The sequence below is a fragment of the Neolamprologus multifasciatus genome, chromosome 20 (assembly GCF_963576455.1).
Source record: "Neolamprologus multifasciatus chromosome 20, fNeoMul1.2, whole genome shotgun sequence".
In the NCBI taxonomy this organism is placed as follows: domain Eukaryota; kingdom Metazoa; phylum Chordata; class Actinopteri; order Cichliformes; family Cichlidae; genus Neolamprologus; species Neolamprologus multifasciatus.
In genome coordinates, this window is record NC_140458.1 from 11944214 (window position 1) to 11969202 (window position 24989).

At 40.6% G+C, this 24989-nt stretch overlaps 1 protein-coding gene across 1 annotated transcript in view; it reads left to right on the top strand.

The window, feature by feature from the left end:
* The first annotated feature begins 4348 nt into the window (after positions 1–4348).
* LOC146494514 (cadherin-4-like) overlaps positions 4349–24989 on the top strand; it is a 249844-nt gene continuing 229203 nt past the window's right edge. Inside the window, exons 1-2 of the mRNA XM_085147303.1 lie at positions 4349–4750; positions 5973–6084. Coding sequence (XP_085003429.1) covers positions 4694–4750; positions 5973–6084 — 169 coding nt within the window. The 5' untranslated portion in view covers positions 4349–4693. The remainder of the gene's footprint in view (positions 4751–5972; positions 6085–24989) is intronic.

Here is a 24989-nt window from a genome sequence, read left to right on the forward strand (position 1 = left end):
ATTAAGACATTTTTAAAGTATATTTTAAATATCTTTACAGCAAGTTTGATTGTTTCACCGGTGTCCTCTGACTAAAATGTTAAGGTCTCCCAGACTAACAGTGCAGTGTCCTGATTAATTGTTTTCATATTGAGCAGTTCTGCAGCACATAGGGTTGCCAACTCCCTGAGAAATAAATAAGGGACACCTGGTGGCCAGGGCCGGGCGACCCAGTTGTCTTCACCCTTCCCAGTGTGGTGAATTTTTTAGCTCTTTTTTTGTGTGTGAAATTATTTTTTTAACCATTTGACTTGAATTTGATTTAAGTAGATGCATATTCTTTGTGATATCAACACATGGGAAACTAAAATCATTTAGCCATTTATTTTTTAGCTCAAAATGACAACATTAACACAATAAAACAGGTCTCTTTCTTAAACAGAAGCCTGTCATACTTAACTTTTGAGAATAAAAGTAAATCTTTCTTTAAAAGAACTCTGTCCTGCTTAACCTAAAATTATATAAATTAATAGAAAACAATAGAAAGAAAAATATTCTTGTAACAGTGCACATTTAGTGCATTTAGTGCAATTGGCTTCAGTAGAGGCATTTTTTCAGCTTTTGCTCCCGTTTGTAAACCCACTTGTTCCCATGATTACGCATCATAACTCATCATCATTATTCATCTATGTATGAATAATGATCTATTATTACTTTTATACTTTTATTACTTCTAACCCTAACCCTAACCCCTAACCCCTAACCCTAACCCTAATCATTGTTGGATAGATGATTACAACAAATAGATTACATCTATTTGTTGTAATCATCTATCCTTGCAGTTGTTTATTACACAAAATAAATTATATTATCACACTTCTAGCCACATAGCGCTGATATTCACTGCACATGCCCATTTTAACCTTAACCAGAGGGTTTAAAAACAAACAAACCAGTGTTTACATACCATATCTGCTTCTGCCGTGGCCTGGTGGACAAAAATTGGTTAAGGGTTCCCCGAGCTTTCACGCCCCTCATGTTCTTCATGTGCCCACCATTAGAAGCATGCCTATGGAAAAAGTGCGCCGGCACACAGTGCAGTGCGCTTTATTGGTGTTATCTTGCACTTTTCCAGCCAGGTGTTTTCCTTTTCCCATTCTTTCCTGTACTTTTGTAGCCTTTTTTTCTTTCTCTGAGAGGAACAAACATTGCTGGTCTAATGCTGGGCTTACACTGTGCGATTTGTGGCCCATTTTGAGCCGATTTTTGAGTCGTGCGACCAATTTGGTGATCGGCCCGATTTTGGCCTTCATCGTGCATCGTGTAGTATACGTGGGGTAACGAGAAGCGATTAACACCTCACGACCAGCTCCCGATCATCAATAGCTCGTGAGGGTGTCACCGCAGCCGCTCACACTGCTCACACGCAAACACGTAAACGTCGGTGAAAAAGACGGAGCAGCACGGCTGTGCGGCGTGTGATCTGGACACAAGCGATGGAGGCACAACTTGTAGAACTTTGGAAAGCTCATCCGAGCCTTTTCGAAGTGGCATCACCAAATTATCACGACCACAACAACCGTGAAAATAGTCGGATTTACATTGCTGCTCAATCACAGCTGCCTGATCAGTGTTTTTCATTAGCAATTTAGCAAAGTTGATGGTGGTGTGTGTCTGTGTGACAGATTTTCTGTTATAACCTTCATTTTATGGAGGCACAGTGTGAGCACTCAGGTCGCATCAGAGCATCGGGCGGTATAGTGTGAGACCCTGCATCGTGACCTACGAACTTATAACCCATGCGAGCCAATCGTGCAGTTTGAAAATCGCACAGTGTTTGCCCAGCTTCAGGTGTACTGTCGTCTGAGACCGCAGTGTCGGCGTTTGTTTCCCTGTTGGCCATGCTTTTTGTTGTGGTCATCTGTTGTCTTCCGGTATTTTCTCTGCAAGCGACCTTTCCTCAACCAATGAGATGAGCGGTAATCTGAATTGTCATACTCGAATTGTCATAAGTGTGCTGTCAGCTCATTGGTCACAAAGCAGGAGCGGGGCTGGGAATTATGTTTTCAAACAAAGTGTTAATTACATTAAAACTTATAGACTACTTTTGATTCTCACTGTATTACGGGACAAAGTGCGTCCCTTTTCAGCTCAATACGGGACGTGTACTTTTGTTTCTAAATACGGGACGATTCCGTTTTTTAAGGGACGGTTGGCAACCCTAGCAGCACACCATTAACATCTAATGCCAACATTCAGCAACGATTCAAAAAGTAGTGTGTCCTCTAAAAGTAGAAAGTAAGTAAGTGGAGGTCAGTGTGTTGGGTGGGCATGTAGCGTGACTTTCACGGGAGAGAAAACTCAGATCAACAAGTGCTGTGTTTCCACAGGCTCTGTTTAGCCTGTAATTGTGACCTCCTGGGCCGAGCTGCGAATACATCCTGCAACACCCTACCTGACATGTGACATGTTGCCATGCTGGTGACTAGAGAGAAAGTGCAGTTTCAAAATCTACTCTGTGTTTTACTCCCAAGTCCTTTAATAGTTTATAACTGAATCTCTGTAGTTCACAGTTGAGCTCTTAGCAATTTGAAGTATTGGGTTTATTTATCAATTGTTTTAAAGCTATATCAGAACTTTTTGCAAATGCAAACTGAACAGTTCCTGATGTTTGCCCTCGGCATCGGTGAACCAGCAGTAGGCTTGCCAGTGGTGGTATTCTTTAATAAAAAGTGGTGCACACAATAAGATATGGCTATATTGCATTTTGCTTTAGCTGATTCATTTTAAATATTGCAGAGAGGCCTTATACCTGCTGTCCTGCACCATACTAGCATGACTCATTTCTTTCAAAACTGTCTGAATGGATGCTGAATATTTTTAGAACTGTGTATAAAGCTTATCCATATCTTAACACTGCATTAATCATAGTTTACATTGCATTGCTACAAAACCTCAGAGTTCTGTGTTGTTCTAATGCACATATACTAAATCCCTCTCTTGGACACAAAAACAACACAGAGACATAAAGAGAAAGTGAGACCTGCCAGTCACAGCATACCAGACAGACAGAAACCTTCAGCATATTACAAGAGCCATGAGGAATATAAAAGACTGTGGGTATAAATGTTCATCTTTGTGACAAAGGGACTGGGATGAGAGAGGTGGTAAAATGCCTACATTTTGCACAGAGGAAATTTGTTGAATACACTCTTGTACAGTTTGCACAGGGTTAGAACCTATTGGTCCACTAAGCAGATATGGAGACCAGTCTGCCAATTACAGACACCAGAATATAAAGGTCATTAGCAGCTCAAAAGGCCAGAAAGGCAGTCCATCCTTTGTATTATGATGGGGTTTTTTTTGTTCAGAAAGGTTTTCTGTAGCCACAAGAAACTGGTTGGGTACATGTCCTGCTTATACTAATAGGCTGCAGGCAATAAGTTGACCCAGATTAATGGGGGTGCAAGGTCCAGTTCTTGGACATAGGCTTGTCTGCCCTTTTTAGCTAGGAGACCTTTTTGGGGAGCAGGTGGGGGGCAGCACAGTTGAAGAAAAAAGAAGCTAGGTTCAGCTTTTGTGAGACATTTTGATTCACACTGAAAACCTTTTGAATTAACATTTGATTAACATTAACCTCGACTTTTCTTTTGGTGAATTTTCTCTTTTATAGTCTCAGAAAAAGTACTGGATTGGCTGAAAACAAAGGCTACATTTCTGGTGAGTTTGCCAAATGCCAGCCAGTATTGAAATTGTGTGAGCCTCAGAGTCTCATCCCGTAACTCCACATGTCAACAAAATGAAAAGTTCTGTTTAACATCTTTGAACTTCTGTACCCACATAAAGGATTTAAACCCCTCCAGGCCTCACTGTGGCAGATGAAGTCTTTGCTTCAGATTATCACAAAGAAAAAAAAATCAATGTACATCTGTTAAGACATACCACAAACCTCGATACTATTCAAAGTAATCAGCAAAATGCATGACTAATGGTGTATTAATATAAATGGAAAGTATTTTGCTATTAAAACACCATCTGTTGAGTCATGTTAAAAAATAGTCGCTTCGTTCTTCATTTCTTTCTTTCTTAACACACTTTTCTTAATACTTGTCCCGGTCACCTGGAGCTTTAAGTCGCCTATATGTCGCACAGGCTACCTTGTTTTAACCATCCCTGACCTACTCCATTTACTCAAACTACGCACATTCGTGCAACTGGTTAACTGGAGAAATCTATTAATGAACATATGTTAAAGCTACATGCTTGTAAAGCAATGCTGGAAGTTTGATGGCTGATGTTTGACGAGTTTGCCATATGTTTGGGCATACTGTTTCATCCGACCATAAAACTGCGACGCCTTCGCAATAGGACATGGATTTGAAATGTCGGGGTCCTCGGAAAGACGTTAGCAGTGCGGCTGTTTGATCCAAAGCGCCAACGAGTGTTTCTTTAAGTGCGTGTGTGGAGTTTTCCTGCACCGAGTGATAGGAGGGGTTGGAGAGTGACGCTGGCTGCGCCTTGGTGCTGAGCGGAGAGCTCACCTGCAGATGAGAGAGCCGGGGAAACTCGGGGCAGCACACTCACTAAGCGCGCAGAGGGACGTAACTAACAGTCTGACCGAGAAAGGGGGAATAATTTTTGGAAAAGAAAAATACGAACCGACCCTCTTTCTGGTTCTTTTGTCCGGGCAGCATTGAGTCGCTTCCTCGCCACGATGAGAACTGACTTCGCTCTGGTCCTGACAGCAGCCCTTCTTCTTGACACATTCTGGGTGAGATTTCTCATTTTTTACTAAAGCTTCTGATACAGCACATAAGCTCGAATAAAGTCATGCAGCCAGAAGGAAGCCGTGGTGTGTGTTGGTACAGCAACGCGGGGCTCGCCGTTATCCCCCTACAAGTAGGCACGCTAATTAGTTCCCTAATGAATTTAAATGTATAAAAAGAAAAAAAAGTAAGTCTCGAGGTCCGCTCCGTATAAGCCTTGTCATAATTTCTCTAAATCGCTGGCAGGTCATCATTTGTCATACACAACTTAAATCACGGCACAAGTTATTCACCCAAGGTGATACCTTTATTCTTTTCTCAAACTGACTTGGTCATGTCGCTTATTTAAGCTACAGCCCACCATCCCCTTAAGTTTCACTTGTCAAAAAGCGATGCCTTTGCAAAAGTTAACTTTAAAGTTATGTAGTGTTTTTCAGCCTTTTTCGTCATTTCATGAATCCAGAATTAAGTCGGCGCCAGTGGACTATTAACGGAGCTCCGAGTAGCTCCTAAATCTTTCTCTCTCCGCCGCCTCAGACGGAGGCAATTGCTCTCCTGCTATATGGATATCGGAAAAAGACTGAAAAAATGTGCTCCTGCGGTATGCCCCCGCAGTGTGTTGAACCTCCATTCCTGTCCAGCCAATCTTGCTAGTGTGTGTGTGCCTGCGTGTGTGCGCGCGCGTGCATTTGCTTGTGTGCCATGGCTGTAGTGGGTCAGATCGTTTAATTTAAACAACAGTGAGCGCTAAACGCTGGGTGCAAAGTTGACTGCAGACCGTTTGATTAGTGCGCACAGGCGTGCTGCTCCCCCCTCATAGCCCTGGACCTCTCCGTTAGTACAAGACCCACAATAAGCAGGGAGACAATTATTCTGCATTCATGCAGGTTTCCTCTGTGCGCCTGCTGCCTGTGTGCGCGCGCGCGTGTGTCACTTAAGCCCGAGTACAATACTTTTAACTACATCTGTCCTCATTTTGTCTGGGGTGGTTTCTTCATGGAGCGACTAACACAGCACATTTTATCACTGACATTGGACTGTGTGACTATTTAATCAGCATTACACCTAGCCACGAGCAGAAAGAGTTGATAAACTTGTTGAATTTATTTCTGCTAACTGTTCTTCTTTATGCTGCTTTTCTCCAAAGCTTGGAGCCAAAAATGAGGAAAGAAATCAATGGAATCCATGTTTATCGATGTCTTTAAATTTATTTATTTTTTCTTCCAGAGGAATAATGGGGTGCACGCTTCCAAAGGTCCCTGCCAACCTGGCTTCTCACAAAGCTTCTACTCTGTGCTGATTTCAAGGGATGTACTGCAAGGTCAGGGCATACTTAAAGGTAAGCCCTTTAATTAGCAAGTCAGTTATTTTGCATTCTGTCAAGGCTAGAGAGAGGGTGAGCAAAAGACCTCACTGTTTGCACTGAAGGAAGTAAAAGGAGGTGTGTATGGTGATGTGTTTTCTTTCAGTGCTTGGCCACGTTGCTTTTAAGATTACCGAAGCACCACTTGTGCATTTGGAAAATTGTCGTAAAAGTGAAAATGTAAAAATAATCATTTTAGTCACATGGGTATGTACATGTGAAGTTCGGTGTGATGTCAGAAATTGCAAACTGGAGCAATTTTGTGCTCGTAATTACCCTGGCCTGTTGTTGCAGTGTAATGTTGTAAAAATATAACTCATGTAGTAGCACACATCCATGCATTTGTTTATATTTTATGCAATGATGCTGTAAATGTTTGCCTGTTACTTTTGGGTTATACCCGCTTGCATTTATTTTTGTGTTTTTGACCTTGTTCAGTGTCTTAAGAGTATTATCATCATCTTTATCGTCATTACAATAATTTTTAGCACTATCATCTTCACACTCTGTCTTTCCCAAATGTATTTGTATTGTTCCAATTACACAATGAGCCAACCAAGTTTGAGGGCCCTATAGTGCAGGAAATGGAATCGACATCCTGTGTCTAATCTGGCACTGCTCCTGCCAATGTGGGCTAATTGCAATTCTCTATTGATTCCAATGGTTTTTTTTCTCATAGCTCAGCTAAGCTGTATTGTTTTGCTGTGGGCGCACAATAGCTCTTTTGTGGGTCGACTGTGTCTTCGGCAGCTGCGCGGTATATATTTCTCACTCTCCTTAGCTGTGAGAGACCTGCCGGGGATACAGCTGTCTAGACTCTCTTTCCTGAGTGTGCGCGTGCACAGACGCACACACACATACACCAGTGAAATTTTGATTTAAGGATATATAAAATGATACAGTACATTATATTTTGCTTGTTTTATGTTATCTGTCTATATGTGTTCATTGCTGGAGTGATATAAGAGTGAAAGAAGATATCAGCTTGATTTTAGTGTTTCATTAACTTCAGCATATTATATCTTGGCTGGGAGTGGGATTGAATGCGGGACATTGTCACTGGCAGTGAACTTGCTCTCAGTGTGGTAGTGATGTCTTCAGCCCAGCAGGGGGTGTCAACACAATCACAAACAATCACGGAATGAGCCATCACTGCTGCACAGAAGCCATTTATTTCACAGAGCATTATTTATCTAGTTTGGTCTCAGGTAGAGGAAATTGTCTCTCTTTCTCACTCTACACATAAACTAATCTTTAGTGGTCTAACATGGTTGCTTTCAGTGTTAGGAATTTATTTTACCACTAACAACAGAGGCCTAAGCATCATTTTCATGGCACTTTCCCTCCTAATGTAAACCATGCTAAAGTCAGGTTTGAGCGATCACAGCAAACCCATTATGATATCTGTTCATAAATCAGATTTATAGTTTATTTGCGAGGTTACTTTCAAGTCACACGGAAAGCACATTCTTAAAGTTTCGCATTCAATATTTTTCATCGGCGTTGCTTGAAATGTTCACAGCTGCCAGTGTCATCTTCATGTGTGTTTGAGAATACAGCTGCAGTGGTCAAGCACACACACACACATTTAGACAAGCACACACTCATTCCATGTGATTTGCAGGACTCAGGCAGCTGATTTATAGCTGGTAAGGGTGTCACTGGAGGAAGGCAAGGGAGCAGCTCTGGAAAGACTTTAATAATAACATTATTTAACCCAAAACCGTCAGATAGGGGCAGAAGTAATGACACCCACTCAGGCACACATGCATGCACACACACACATATATATGTATGTCTATATATATATATATATATATATGTATATATATATATATATATATATATATATATATATATATATATATATATATATATATATATATATATATTTTGTGTATGTGTGTGCTTGTGTGGGAGTCTAATCTCAATGGGGGAAGACTAATGGGGAGGACAGAACTGGGACCTTGACCATGATGGGTAGAATGCCTGAGCCCACAGAGCAGGTCAGTAACCGGAGATGGAAGGTTTTACAGTTCACATTTTATAATTTTCAGTTACTCTGATGACCAAACTTTCCTAAAACAATGTTCAAGGCCACAGTGAAATCTCTTTGTAAAGTCAAAATGAAGTTTGTATGGAACCACAATATTCCAAAGTTTGTGGAATGTTATTTATTTATTTAATTTTTATATTGTGGTTTACATTTGACAAGAAAAACATTATTGGCATGTTTATAGTCAGCCATCAGCCATTTATATTTTCTTTCTTTTGGGTGGTGTTAGTTTGGTCACTTAGAGATTCTCAGTCCTCTTCTTTGTCTTCTTCATATTATTATTATTATTAGTAGTAGTAGTAATATTGTTCTTGGTCTTTTTGGAACAATGGTGCTCATTTAGATCATCCTCTAAATGTTCTGTGCATTGTGGCCAACTGTTTCGCTGACAAGCACAATTTATCCAATAAACATTAAAAAGAATTAATTCTGCACGCTGCATTGTTCTGGCTGTGGGAATTGATCTGCTCTTTATTTATCTGGAAACCCATGCCAGTTCCAAAGTTAATAGCTGAAACACACATTAAATAGCACACTGCATAATGGATTCTGATTGATTATAAGGCTGCTCTAAATGCAACACTTTTGAGGATTGTTATACATTTAACATGCACATATTAGCAGCACACTCAGTATTGATAATGGCAAATGCCATGTTTGTCTTTATAGTTATAGGAGGGGTTTAAGAGGGTGAGTTATTTGTGTGTGTTTTTTCCTAATATTGTTAGTATATGTATGCATGACACATCGAGTGCTAACGATGTCCCGTTTTGTATGCCTTGTTTTGATCAGACCTATGACAGCTTCTCCTAGCACATTATTCCAAGACCTTTAACACTGAATAATTACTTGTAAAATCAGTATAACACAAGTAAACACAACTCAGACAAAGGTCCTATTTCCTCGCTGTTTCTGCAGACAAACAGTGAGTTGTACAATAATTTAAAGTGTTGATGCTTGGATCAACACATTTGGAGTTTTTGTATCTCGCAGATGAGAGAGAAGCTATGAGTTGGACTCAAGCCAACCCAATAGAGATAAACAGAGCTGGTGAATGTAACCTCATCCCATGTGTCCCTGCATCCCTTTGCTGATTCTGTTCCTGGTAATGAAAGTCAGGGTTGGTGGTTTCAGCTCAGTGAGCCCACTCTGCTGACCTTGGACTTTGTTTGGGTTACTGGTGGTTTTGGGCAGCCCTCACTTTCTGTGTTTGAGACCGTGGTGGTATTTGTCTGAGTTTAGTGAGAGAGGAGAGGGAGAGAGAGAACATGGGGACGTAGTTGATGAATTCTGATATGCGAGGTCCTTCTTTTTTGACATGTCAGTACCTGAGCTTTAAGGATGCTGACATCCACGGTGCAGCTTCTCAGAAAGAACTGTAGATTTTTCCTGCAGTTGTCAATGTTTCTAGAACCTCCACTGATGCTCGGATTCGTGCTGAAAACGAGACCCCTCCAGTGATATCAGCCAGAGCGTCTGAATGTCTCTATTAAAGTGACCAGTTCTGTTTTTAACAGAATGGTTTTCCTTTGTCCCGGCTCAGGGTTACTGTTGTGCTCATAAAAATGTTTTCTGATCCACAAAGCATTCTTTCTCTATATCTCATACTCGCTTTCTCTCTTCTGCTCCCTCCCTCCCATGCGCCCACATAAATATACACCAGCTCTCACCTTAGATAGGGATGCTACCATTCAGTAGAAATTCCAACTTCAGTTGATGCCATATAAATCTATGACTTGCCTCTCTGACCCACATCCTTTCTCTCTCCCCTCAGTGCCACTTTTTTCTTGTCACATTTATAGTATTTTCTAGCATACTCTGAGTTTTGCTCACTTTGAGATGCCCTAATACGAGCAAATATACAACAGAGAACTTCGAATTCTGAATAAAACAAAACGTTAAGAGCTGTAATTTTTTCCTGGATATTATTTCCCGAAAATCTCTCCCAGCAGCCAACTCGAAGGCCCTGGGTGATGAGTCTCACATGCCTTGGTTAGTGAGGCTTTCCTATGAGACTTAAGGTGATTTTTCAAAATCCAATAGCTGGGCTGTTATTGCTATAGGCTTTGCATTCTTAACATCATTTTTCAACTTGAAGCTCAGAAGTTGATATACAGTAAGTATCAATTTCACCCCCAGTTTAATGCACAGAACTATTTCCATATGAAAAAAAATGGTACGCCATTACAAATACGCTAACAGATGCTGTGCCTTACAGGTTTTAATAATATGCCATGAATTAGGGTAACATTTCCTGCCCTTCTCATCAAAATCAAAGCTCACACACATGCTTTAATGGTTATGAGCACTGATGATGAAGGGATGGAAGTCTGCTTCGAAGGCTTCTAAACAAAAGATGAGATTACTTTTAAGACTTTCCATATGCATGGGCAATGCACCATTTTGTTTTCTATCCCTACACCCTCAAACACAATTAGATGCTTTTGATGACCTGTTTTGCCCCAAATCTCTTGACACACAGCCTGTAGTTTTATCTGGATCGATAGCAGACAGGTGTCCTCATGGAGATTAGATTTTGGAGCCAATGCTGATGCAGACTTTAAGAAGTTTAAAAAAAAAAGACGTGGATATCAAATGCTTCATGATTGGGTCATTATTTATTAACTTTACAGCATAGTAGATCCAAAACTAGTGAATAACTTACAGTAAAAACATTGCTGAACTCTACAGTACCATCTACTCTGCTGTGATGCATGCTGTGCTGCAGACAATGAAGTGACTATTTCAAACAGTGAAGTTGGAGCTGCTGGAGAAACTGCAGAAATGTGATTTTGGTCAACTGATATATTGTACAATTGGAATAGTTGATGCAGTAGTCATCTTCTTAAATCATGTACATTGTTTTCTTTCCTTTGTTACTAGTTTTTGTTCATTGTATCTCACAATATTCTAATCTTTTGAGTAATCCTTTGGTTTAATCAGCTACTGCCAACAGTTTTCTACATATCCTGTAATCATTCAAGGCCCACCACATTTTGTTATATAAATATGTAAATCTAAAGAAGGAAAAGAGCTTTTGTTTTTTGAACTATTGTCTAACAGTTAAAACATACACTGCAGGAATATCTCATCAGCTGTAGCGTTAAGAAGAATCAGTGCTGCGCTCTCCCATAAAACTATCAAATCTTTCTTATGGTGCAAAATACCACACAAATCTTTATTCTGTCCACACCATCTGTTTCAATCATTACATGGTTTATGGGTAATTTTGTAAGGATATTCAGCCATCGAGAAAAGATCACACAGTCCTGTTTTCAGTGGTTATTGATTGCAGAAAAGCACAGGGCTGACATTTGTTGGACGTTTTGTAAAGCAGTGAAGACACTTCAGGTGCTGGTTTATGACCGTCAGGCCAAAGACTAATCTGACCTCAGGGAGCTCTTACAAATATCCAGTTGACATTTATTTACTTAATTTGCAACCTCATGCGTGATTTATAGCTGTTTCAGAGAATTTTGTGTGGATTTTTCAGAGAGGTTCGTATAGATGACTTAACCACATGGTTGAACATTTCTTCCCCTGTTAAAGTCTAGACGCAAGTGGTTTATGAGATTAATGAGGAGCGTTGGTGGGATGAGGGGTACACCTGCAAACCTGCCCTTTGATGAATACTATAAGGCTTGGGAAATCATGCGGCGGAGTGGTTATGTGCTTTTGCATGCTCGGTGTGTGCATTTTGTCGCCAAATGTACTGTGCACTGGGGTGGTTGACTGGTGATCTGTGCATAGCAGGTAACCTCCAGATTTTTTCCAAGCTGGTCATTAGAAAGGCAAGCAGGAGGGAATGAGAAAAGAAAGAAAGCAGGTGGAGGCCATTATTTTTTTAATGGGATTTTTGACATCTTCTCTTTTTGTTTGGGGAGGAGGGACAAGGGTGACAGGGGTAAAAGGGAAAACGAGAATGAATGAAAAAATGTGAGAGACTTCCTGCAGATTGAGTTACTCGGTGGTGTGTGTGAACTCTGTATCCTTGTCATCTGCTTCGTACATTAAGAGACCTCCTGCCTTAGTATGATGGGTCTTCTGGGCTTCTACAGGACCAAGGTTATGGCCCTCTTGAAGACATTAAACCCATTTAAATACTTTGCTTGGGCTCTACCTCTTTAATGCACAGATGGTCTGCATGGGCTCTGAAGGCTGTAAGATGACAAGGGGACACTACTAGGGCTCTGCCTCCTGCCCTCCCTCTGTCTTACACACATGCACATTTTGTCTAAGGTTAAAAAGATTATTTTTTTTCCCCTTTTCTTTTCTTTTTTGCAGCATAAAGTCTAAGACTGCGGAGGAGCTGTTGTAAGGTGTCCCTGTTGTCTTTGGTGAAATAGTTTTTTTCACAAGGAGCAAGAGGAATGCAAGGCACTCCCAGGGCTGCTCTTTTGCTGCAATGTGGTGGACAGGGATTACACCAGCAGGATAATGATAAGCTTACAAGGCTGTTTTCTCTTTCCTCAAGAGTCACAGTGACCATGTCTTTAAGCTAGGCTACTGCGAGAGAGGAGAGTGAAATAAAGGGTGGGGTACAGAAGGACAGACACTTTCCTCTGATTGGGGTTGAAAAGGAAGTATACGATAAGGCTCTGTTCCCTGAAACAGCCAGCATTTTAGTGTTTATGGTGCTATTTCCTGCTGTTCATTATGAAAAGACACAAAAGGAAACACAGCAACACATTATGATACTTTGAGGCTGCCCACTACTCTACTGTGGCTCTGGCCTACACCCAGACACTGTTGTGGTCTAATCTGCCCACTCATTCTTAATTCCTCAGTTTGTCTATGGCAGGATTTTAATTAGATCCTAATTGATTCACTTGGAAATCAAGTCACTCTGAAAGCAACCCAAAAAAATGACGATCCACACCTCCGCTGCCACACCTCCATCACATTCTCAATGTTTTTATGGGAAAGCCAAGTTGTTGAAAGACACAACTACCATGTTCTAGTTGAGGATTCTTTTGATGTACTGCTTCAAATTTAATTTCTATTACTGTTTTAGCACTGAGATAATTAAATATGCATGAGCTCACTTTGGATGATTTGTCTCTCCTCAATTTTGTTAAACTTGAGTTTCATATAACAAAACATAATTAAATTTAAAATAGTAAAATCTCATTTAGGACTATTGTGTGAAAATGTTTCATAACAGCGGTATGAAAACAATATTCTCACCTATCTCGTCAGTTTGCCTAGTTTCCCCAAACTGAGATCATTATTTTTAATTAATGGACTTTTGTCCATTTCGCACCCTTTCCTAATCAAGAGTAGATTTCTATGATCTCTTTGTGGGCAGGGCAAATCCAAGAGCATTACAATCTCATATCCCATTCCCTTTGCTTAAAGATCCCTTGTTTTTGGTTAAACTAAGGATGGAGGTCCTCAGAAGACATGGCCGCCTGATAATCATTAATTGTGTCTTTCTCTTCTTGCGAACATTCTCCATTAAGTTCTTAAGTTCAGCACATAGGTGAATCATTGCCTCTGAACAAGGAAACTATGTGGGAACACAGGGGACAGAGGAAGAAAAGGATAGCTGGGGAGATGGGGGTCGACAAACACAGTGCCAGTAATGTTAATTAATCAGAAGACAATGATGAGTCCCATGGTGTCTGGTCCTACGCTATTCGACAGGCTAAAAGCTAATAAGGGGCTCACAAAGGCGCTTTCAGAGGAGCCCAGGTCTTTGCAAACAGTTTCTGTTGATTCATGTCAAGATAGATGTTGGCTTTTTGACAGACTTTATTGATTTCCCCAAAAGGGGAATTCCCATTTCTCTCAGTAGTATGGGGCTGTGTTAGCTGGTAGAAATTTCTTTGAGGTTGTTTTCAAATGTTAAATTGTTTCACTATTGTGGGCAGTTTACACAAATCCTTATCTGTCAGCTATTATTATTTTCCAATTATTAAATGTAAATTGTTACAAATTTCAATCCAAAATGTTAAATTATTAAACTATAATGAAAACTGATATCTTAAGAAAAACTACAACTATGAGAAGAACCAGTAAGCATTTGCTTTATACTTTTCTCACTAATAAACACAAATTTAATTTTAGACAGTTACTTATTAAGCCACTTCTTCTGTCAAAACTGCAGTTCTGCATTATTTTAGTATTGTTATTGTTTAGAATCAGAAGTGTGGAGTGTTATAGCCGTGAAGCAGTATAAGTCATCTCTGATCTTTAAAATCTGATGCGTAGCTCAGCTTTAATCTATCGTTCATGGCCTTAAAATGTTAGATATTGGTGTGAATAATTTAATAGGTTTCCACATCCATGTTGGCATTCATATACTTCCTTGTGGTATTCTAGTGTGTCAAAGTTAACACAGTTAAAACCCCGTGCACGTTGCTCACAAAGTCCAAGACAAGCAGTAAATTTGAGATTTGAGATCTACAGGAAAAGGAAACTGTTTGCTTTTTTCCAGAATATGATTTTACTAAAAATGTTCTGTGATAACATAATAGAAATCGCATAGTATTTTTAGTGGAAAACTCAGTGTTGTTCCTCTTTCCCGATAAAATTCAAATACGTTCAAAAGAATGTCAGACAGATCATTATAGTGGCAACTGCTCTCGTTGAGTGTTAATAACTGGGACATAGTTACTCAGTCAAGATTTGCACAGCACTAAACAATGAAAACCTTATAAACAGATGAAGGTTGTTGGATAAAGGGTTATAGTGCAAGGATGTAGTGAATCTCTTGTGGATTTCTGCAGTGGCCCCTAGTCTAGCACTGTGCTTTAAAATTTAAGATTATTGAAATTAACATTATTCACTTACTTCATCAAAAAAAAAACAACAACCCACAACCATGAAGAATATTAATTTGTTGAACCTGCAGTTGATTTCAACATCAAGGTCACATGCTTATCCTAGAATACAGTGGATGATTGCTGTGGAGAACTGTTACTTTGAACCCTGAGTATAATGGTGAATACTGGTTTTTGACAATGTAGCATTTTTGCTTGTAAGACTTTAAAAGCCCTGTGATACTGTTGGTCAAACTCCATGAGACAGCCATTTCAAGCCTTGGGACCAACACGTTTTTAAAAGCACACTGGCCTGAATCTCTTTCTGCTTCTTCTCCCTATCTGACTGTTGTCTCTTTCTGCACATCAGAGGAAGAGGCAAAGAGCGAGGGTAATAAAAGGCCCTGCTTTTCTCCTCTGGGCCCGGGAGAATGTAGAGTAGCAGATAAGTTGTCTAGCTCTGAGTCTGAGAATGATCAAAAACAAAGTGAATCCTGTGGCCGCATAGGGAGCAAGCTCCTGTGAGGGAGTTGGGGTAAAGAAGGGATGGGGACGAAGGGAGAGGGAGAGAGGGAGAAGGGCTAAAGGAGCAGCCATGTTCAAGGGAAGACAATATTTGCTCATCTCTGTGGGAGAAGGGATGAGAAGATGTAGACAGGCTGGAAGGCAAGCAGATGGACTACTTTTGCTGCTTGAAGCATGGACACGATAATACATAAATACTCATTCATTCGTAGGCTACGTCGCAAAATTCTGGTGGTCTTGCTTGACGATTGACATACTCTGGGCCGGTGTGCAGTCAATATAACAAAAGTTGCATTAACCTCAGGACATTTTACTCCCAGTTAACTGAATATTACACATGCATCTGCTTTTATGTAAACACACACATTGTTGATTGCCCCTAGAGGCAGGAGGTAAGGCCCCGGTCTGCGGTGTGATTATCCTACATAGAGAAATGAAAGGATTACAAAGCGATGGTGTAATCCAGCTGTCAATCCCACACCTCATTAGCAAGCATGGGTTTGAGAACCAGCAAAAGCAAAGCGGGGGAGAACGGGGCAGGGAGAAGGTAAGGGGGAAAAGGAAATAGCTAGTTAGAGTGGGAGAGGAGAAGACGTAAGTAAAGAAGGAATGACAAGGATAAGAGAGTGGGAGCAAGAGGAAACCAAAGAAAAGAAGGGGAGGAGTAGAGGTAATGTTCTCGCTATTCTGTTCAGGAGGCTCTGCGGAGAGTTTTTATTAAGCTTTCATCTGCCTTTCCTCTCCCCCTTTACCTCTCTCCTCTTCCCCACCCCAGCAGCACTAACAAAAGCAGATGCAGGGAGTGCTAGCCATGTCAGTCACGTCTCAAACCCACAGTTCTGCTTGTAATTCCCCGATTAATTAAGAACAGTGATTTGTTAATTTAATTGTAGGTGTTGGGTCGTTTTTTTCATCCCCCTCTCAGTTGCTTTCTTCTGCCGCTCTGCCGATCCAAAAAAATTGGATCCACTGAACTGCCAGACACGTTGGTTTTTCAGCTCTACACTGGTGGCCAGAGCCTTCCGTATAATCAAGTAGTCGGTAGCTGAGCATAGCTGTAATTGAAAACATCAGCACACTAGCACACCCCGCTGAGAAACATCTGATTTCCGTTGGTTATAAATGCATACACTTTCAAAGACTGTGGCAGGGTAATCTGGACAAAATGACACACCTTTCACAGCAGCCAGCTACTATTTAACAGTTTCATTAGTGCCAGGATCTTTAATAAATTTACATTAGCAGAGACTGTCTGTTCTAAAAGAAGGGTTTGGCCACCTGACTCGCTGTGTGTTGGCTGCAGTGCTGTCATATCGTCCTGCTCATGAGCAGACACGCACCGGACAGCATGGGAGGCAAGAGATAGATGACAGATCAGAGGCATTAGAGCTTCAAAGCTCGGGAGAGAACAGAGAAACAGAATCCCCTGCAGCTAGGAAAGACAGCTAAGGAGGCAGTGCATCTTATCTTTAGCAGCTCATCTCCGCATGTGCACACAGAAGCTCCTGCCCCTTCATTTACAGCTGGTCAGACACCAGAGCATAGAAGCTTATTGACTCTCCAGTCAGGTTTTTCATCCCTGCATGTTTCTTATGTCAGGTGAGGTTGTTGATTCTATTTCCAATCTTCACGAGTTGATTGGCCACTGCTGCGTTCCATTTCCTCTCATCACAGAAGCGTGGCATTTCTCATTATCCCTTCACTTAATTTATGCACAAATTATTCATAGTTTGGTAAATCACAAAGTTTCGCGACAGCAATCTGACAGTTCCCGTTGTGTTTTTAAGAAAATGGCTTTGGAATCAGGAATTTGTTCTTTGTTTGTTTTCGCATACGCGTGTGCGTTTATTTATGGGAAAACCGGTGCACGTGCAAAGCCGTGTGTAATTGTGTGTGCCAGCTGATGAAGACTTGAGAAAGTTTTCTCTTCCTCTGAATGAGATGAACAGGATAAAATCGAACAATAATGCAGAATAAAGACGTTGATGGGGATGCTGATAAAAGACTTGGCTTCATCATGCTACAGTATTCACAACAACAACACTGATGAAAAGGATTTATGGAACAGTGTAGTCACACCATGTGACAGGCAGCATCTAAGGGCTTTTATGATATCTACCTTATTAAATATGTAAAATGTACACTCAATACACATTTCCTATAAGATCACTAAATCATAGCTGTTACTTTTTTTAAAAGTCAAGATAAACAAAAAGAAAGCTTTTCCCTAGCTACTTGCTAGCTTTGGCTGTAAAGTGTGTGTGCTTTGCATGCTGCAGTTTAATGACTCTGTTTAGTCAATAAATATCTTAGTGCTGTGGTTCACACCTACCAGCTGGCAAGATTTTGATCCAGGAATTTAAATAACTGTGGTCTACCACCTTAACAGTAATCTCGTCTCTGGCCAGAAAAACCTTGGAGGAGAGCTTGTCTTCACAGGGGAAGGTGGGCAGAAATGCTGACTCGGTTATGATACCCAGTGGCCAGAGAAAATGGAGATAAATGACACTGATTTGAAGGGCACAGCTCATTTCTGTTTTAGCTAAGAAGGTAGAGTATTTGTCATGCTGTAAATGCTTCTTCTTAGAGGAAGACACATCTTTCATCCATTGGATCCATAATTCTTCTCAAGCAGCTATAGGGTAAGGTGCTCTAAATCAAACTGTGCCATAGAGAAAAGGTCATTTTTCTTTGAAGCACACACATTTGCATAAACATGACTGCTGCAGTATGCATTGCAGCATCAGTTTACCTTGCATGAGATTTACGGCGAGAGCCACTGCATGGAAAATATCATCAAATCAGATATTTTCATTGTCATTTATTTCATGCCAGTAGGCCGCTACAAGTTTACTGCCTCATCTCGCTTGTGTGTGTGGTACTTTTGTATGTCAGCATAGAAGTGATTTGTCCTGCAAATGCAGACTAATGAATTAGGCATCCTGCTCATGGGCTGATATTATACTGGGTAGCAGTTCTTTTGATGTGATTAGCTCCATGCACTCTCTTGACAAATTGGGCTGTCCTTTCCTCACAGCTGAAGCACTAATCTATGCCAAAAACAAAGGAACTCTTTGCACTTAACAGAACACGTAGCTCTCAATGTGTATATTAAGATAGATAGATGTACAGATAGATGGATACAGAACTGTTCTATAAACTAATTCTTCAAGTAATTTGTAATACGTACACATATGACTACACGTATTGGTAAATTTCATACTCATGCACTTTGTAATGGATGCAGAATGAACCCTGTCAGGAGCAACCAGGCTAACAAGCTTCGGGGAGTGATTTGGTGGATTCTTTTTCAACCTCAAAAAGCTGAAACAAAGTCAAAAACCAGAGAAGGTGGTTAAGCATTTTTCCAATCAAACAAAGCACTGTTGCTGGGCTAAGGTTTGCCCTTATTGCCTTCAGAATAATTTTGGTTTGCCCTCACAGGACCCTGAAAAAATTCCTTGTGTGACCGTAATGAATGAATCAAAATTTGTGAACTCACACTTGTGAGGCTATCAACATCCAGCTGACTAAAGTAATAGAGTGGATGTCAATTAGCATCATTGATGGAATGAATCATTGACTGATTGTCCTCAGTATCCTGTCAGTTTTCTATTATTCTTTTTTACTATTGCCTCTATTTCAGGTGGTTTTAGTTTCTTCTCATTAACAGAATTGGTTTCTTTCATCAGCTCATTGTGACTAGTCTTAGTCCAGTTCCTGTTGCATACAAATACAAATGTAACAAATGGATCAGCTTCACATTTTCTTGTGAAATGGTTAAAGATGGATGTGGTCAGTTGTAAATCCACCATCAAGTCTGAGTGTGTGTGTCAGAATTTGAATGTGGACAAGGACAATCATGCTTCCTAACCACTGAGTGTTTAGACAGAGAACACCGCAGCGCTGAGGAAATTCAGAACACACACAGCAAATTATGTTCTTCTTCATCTGTTTGCAGTCAGATTTATCTTGGAAATGAACACATAAAACATCCAGCTCGATCCCCCTAGCAGCTTTAGGAAGACTTTCTAAATATTTAACTTTAATTTAGATACCAGTTCTCAGAGGTAATTGTATTGCAGGACATGCTATGAAACTTTTTGAATAATGGAAGTCTATCAGTTTGGCCACTTAAGATACTGTTTAATGAATTAAGCGGGCCTTGGATGAGTGACCTAAGGTGGAAGACAAAGAGGTTGTATATATTACATCCATCTGATGGGACGTCTGCACATTAAGCATAAAATATTCTCATATCATCATCATGGGAAAAGGGATTTGAATATGAACTTGAAAGAACTGGCTCCTTTTGTGTCTGCCATCTAGTATTTGACCACAGAGCAAGCTTCATGTGAATATTAAGGAAAGTGAAAAAGTGTTTGTAAAATTGGACCTTGTATGGTGGTGTTATTATTGTTTTTGGATTGTTAATAATTGTTGCACAAATACAACAATGCCCCTATATCCACATCAGAATGTCAGTGCAAGTCTGATACCCTCATTCAACACATACACATACGCACAGACACACACACGCACAGACACACACACGCACAGACACACACACGCACAGACACACACACACACACACACACACACACACACACACACACACACACACACACACACACACCAGTCCTTTACTGTGGCAAGTGGAGACTGTTATCATTGATTTTCTCTTTTCTCTCCTCGCCTCTGTTCACTCACTGCAGCGCCTCCCAACTTATCTGGCTCTGACAGAACAATGCTGCAGTAGGAGGGCACTCAAGGACAGATTAGATTGTTTGGGGATTCTCATTTCTCATTTTTTCATACTTTTGAGTCTATGTGTTTCTTTTCTGTTGCACATTCCTACGCCTTTGATATTGTTTAGCCACCTCTATCATTTACACTTGCAACAGTTTGCCTCGTCTTCTCTCCTTTTGACTGGAGAATAATCTCAGACTTCTTATTGTGCGTTTTCCTTGTTTGCCTGTGCGCACTAGTTAAAAATGCAGTTAAGGTTAACACGTGTGTTGGCGTGTTTCTGTTCGGCGTGCATGCGTGTGTGTTGCCTTCTATAGTGCTGAGTGTTTGTGGTAGTAGCGCCTCCTCTGTCTGAGCCATGGTAATTACTGTGCTTCACTGCATCTGTAGAAGTCAATGAAGCTGAACTCATTGTCTCTCTCTACATGGAAGTCAACAATTGTGTGAATTCCCTGGTGACATCGCAGTCACTACTAAACCAGCTTCCTGCATTTTTTATCAGTCTCAATGTGTCTCAGTTTGCTCTTTGTCTCTCTTTCTCTCTGTGTGTGCCACTGACTCTCGGTGTGTGTTTATGTGTTTATTTCCTCTTCTCATTTCCAGGGGTAATTGGGCTTAAGAGTGTGGGTTTTTTTTCATGTATGTATTTCTGTATTTAATTTGAATCATGCACTTTAAATCTATTTAAAATTGATAACAGCAGCTTAATCTGATTTCTAAAACAACAGCCAGAGGACAACTCAGTAAAACTGCATTGTTTTCTAAAGTGCAGTTTTAGCATTCAGTGTAATATTTCTTTGCAAATATCAAATGCTAACACCCAGTTTTGTATCTGTTAAACAGTAACTGTTTTTGGCTGAAATGGAGAGAAAATGTTACGCTTAAATTTACAATTTTTAAACCACTGTGGCCACAGTGGTGTTTTTTTTTTCTCCTTTTTTTTAATTGGCAAATTGCCATTTGTTCTCGATTCCATAGTCGTGCTCGTATTTAATCTTCACATTGCGACGCATGTGATGGCAAATAGGTCAGCCTCATACCCTTTCGGTGGAGTGTGTATGCATGTGGGGAGAGCAGATCTTAAAAAGGAGGTTAGTTGCATGGAATGTGTGTAATAGGATGATGAACTCTGGCCACAGTGAGATGCTGGATGTGATTTAGACTGCGGTGGCTCTGGTTAGCTAATTGCTGTTTGGGATGGGATGAGATAAGATGCTATGCAATGTATGGCCACTCAGTACTGGGATGGAAGATTTTTTTCTGAGTGCGGAAAACTCAGCGAGTGATATGTTGCCGTGGCAAAAACACAAGGTAACACTAATCATTAATTAATCCGATGTTTTCCTTTATTAACAGTTTACCTGTCTCAAGAATAGGTCATTAGTTAACAAATGCATGAAAGAGTTAAGGAGAGTAGAGATGATATTGTTTAGTATATACAATAATATATTAACCAAACCAAAGAGATAATTGGGTCATTATAATTGAAACCAGTATTTTCTACTAGTGAAGATGGAAGGAGGAGTGTCACAGTGAAAGGATGCAGATGTTGTTAACTTAATTCCATTGTTCAATGGAGTGTACTTATACCCGCTTAAACTACACACGCAATTAGTGCGGAAAGAGAGAGGGAGAGTGAGTGCTTTGCATGCCAGTTGCATACTGTGTGAGTATTTTGGCACCAGTTAGCTTGCTTTTGCCATGTTTAGAGTGTATAAATTGGTCCACAGTTCTTTGTTGGCTTGCAAACTGTCCTCCTGAGTGTCCATTTGTTTCCATTGTTATGGCTCCTTAATAGACCAACTGTGACATTTATCTTTAAAAGCTACTTTTAAGGAAGTTTACTTAAGTCAGGGGATTTTTTTCTCTTTTAACGGTCTATTTAACCTCAAGTATGCATAATGTGTGAAACAGCCAGTGACCAGTTGATACTGAGAATGGAATTTACAGAAGAAGTAATACGAGGCTGAGGATCTTAGCTCTCCACTTCTCTCAAGAAGGGGCGAAGAGGTTTTATTGTTTTGCAAAACCAGATATTCAAACAGGAAATGAGGCTAATGTTATCATGCCGTAAAGGGAGATAGAGAAATTGTGCCGGTACTCCTTGTGGAGATATTTTTGCTGACCATGGCCTTTACCAGGAAATGTCACACAGAGCACTCAGTCATCAAGGGCCATACTCAGGGCAGGCCCCTAGGCTTCCGCAACCAAATTGAACATAGTACAGAAATACTAAAATGTCTACACCTTGAATCCTTATCATGTAAAAAAATACAAAATCTATCTGAAAGCATGATTCTTAGTTCTTAAAATGTTTGTTTTAGTATGAAAACATTACAAATAACTATGAAGGTCCTATCAGTTCTTGGAAGATAAAAAATAAAAGGCTATTTTATGTTATGTTTATTTCTTGAGTTCTTTCTGCTTATTCTTACTTTAATATGTCAATACAGCTTACTGTTGACCTTTTTTTTCATTAGACAGCAAGCGTTGCTTTAAGACCATATTTGCAGGATCAGCAGAAGGCTTAAATGAAACAAAGCCTGTACTGCATTGTAATAGTCTCACATGACATTTGACTTATTTTTTTGTGCTTTTGTTTGTAGTTTTGCACTGTTGTTCTCTGGGGGGAGAGGGGAATAGCCTGCTGAACTAGGCCAGTGGAGACTGACATTTAAATTCAAAGGCTAATGGGATGCTTGTGTCTGCCTTGCGTTTTCTGGCTGATTGTCGGGATTCTCAGATCAGCACTGACTAGCCCACGCTCCTCTTCTCAGACCGTCTGGAGCCCCAGTGCGCTCTCTCTTCAGACGCTTCGTCTTTCTTTTGTGCCAACTTTCTCAGTCAGCCTCCATGTCGGATCAGTAGTAGCTGAGGGCAGTCTGTCCGTCTCACTGGTGGATGCACCTGAAGACTTTACTCATTTCACACTGAGAGAGGGCCATGGGGAGGCCGCAAAAGAGAATCACATTGTCTCTCCTAATGGAAGCCGGGGACTTATGGAGCTCTGCCCTCAAAGTGGTAAAGCAAGTCATTCTACAGACCGGCCATTTATTCTGTCTAAAGGTTCATTTATTCTGTCCCAAGGCTATGTTGCGAAAACATCTCTAATGATGATAGTGATACCCAGTGGGTTAAGATGTTGGAATGATCTTTCCTGTGAAAAGTCTTAGCATGACCCTTTCTTTGGCCCTAAGGGGCAATGCTGCCTATTGGAGCCAGAAGACTCATTTGACATAGCTCAAAGGCTGTCCTAACCCCTGTGGTAAACTCATATATCACTGCTGCACATTCTCAGAATACTATATCATCTCAAAGTCCTTAAGTACTGCTTTCCCACTGACATTTTGACACTGTGGGGTAAAGGATGTGGCCAAAGTTTCCCCACGCAACTTGAGCGCGCATATAAATCAGATGTGATACAAGATTCTGGGATTCATTTTTGAATCATCGTGCTTTTCAGTGTTGTAGACGAATTCCACACCTTGCGGACCTTCACCTGAGGGATTACTCTTACTGTTGCTGTGCTGTAATGTATATGTTAGGGTAACAACAAACATTAACATTTAGCAGTTAACATTTGGTTGCAGTGGAACTCGAGCTTTACTGCTTTGCTCAGGTTCTTAAGGGAGCAGTGTGTTTTTCGCTCCTCATTTTTAGACAGTGGCTGTCAGATTCTTAGAGATGGCTGTTCTAACCTTCAGGACATTAGTACCCCAGATGGTGAAAGGACAGCTGTTATCAGAGAGTTCATAAATGTTAGATCTTCACTGTACTAATAGAATTGCTCTTCTCCCAAAAAGGCAGTAAAATCTATAATATAAAAAAAGAGGAAAGGGGGGTAGAAGGGAAGAAATGGAGAGAGTGAAGGAGAGGTTTGTTTTGCTCCTGAAAATATCAATGTAATTAGGGGTAGCATATCATTTACAAATCAGGCTTGACATTTAGGATGCTGCTGGGTAATAATGTAGAATTGTATTTCACTTGTGTGATGAGTGGAATGTCTTCTTGATTGGAGAGAGGCAGTGTGCATAACACAACCCTTTTCCTAGGTATCACAATTAGTTCTGTAATACCAGATGTTATATTCACTCTGTCCACTCTGTTCAGCCAGCACTCAAATCTAAGTTGCAATCTCAATTCCCAGTCAGTCCAGTTGCTCACAATAGAAGCTTTAATCAGAATAACAATACTGTTTTCCCCCAGTTTGTGGAGGTGGAGGTTCTCCACCTGCTACTGCTACTCCAGAGCACTGTGAAGACAGTTGTCACTAGCAGCAGTAAAAAGAGGTGGCATTGAAGCCTGTCTGACCACAGGACGACAGACTCTAAAGTTGAGGTAGCTGAGAGATATTAAGGACTACCTAAAGCTGGGCAGTGCATCAGATGTTTGAAACATCAAGCTTTAAGCGACTCACACAGATGTCTCCATTCTAACAGCTGACACTAAAGCAATTTTCACTTTACGGCAGGTTTGTCCTCTGAAGTCTTTTCTGTGCCTATACAGGAAACCTGAGTTGTAGTGAGAGAACCTCGAACCATCTGTTCCAATCATATCACTTTATCTGTGATCCAGTTAGGCTGTGGCATGTTACTAAGAGATGCGTCCCAGATAGAGCATAAAACATCAGCGCAACACTGCAGTGCTACATCTCTCCCAGGCATACACAGCGACAGAGTGGATGTCCTTATAAACACTTAGTCAACCAAAGTAAAGGCTATGCAGGACAGGAGTGACTGCAGCCTCTGAACATCTTAGAAATTGGCTTTGCTAACAGCGGGCCCCTA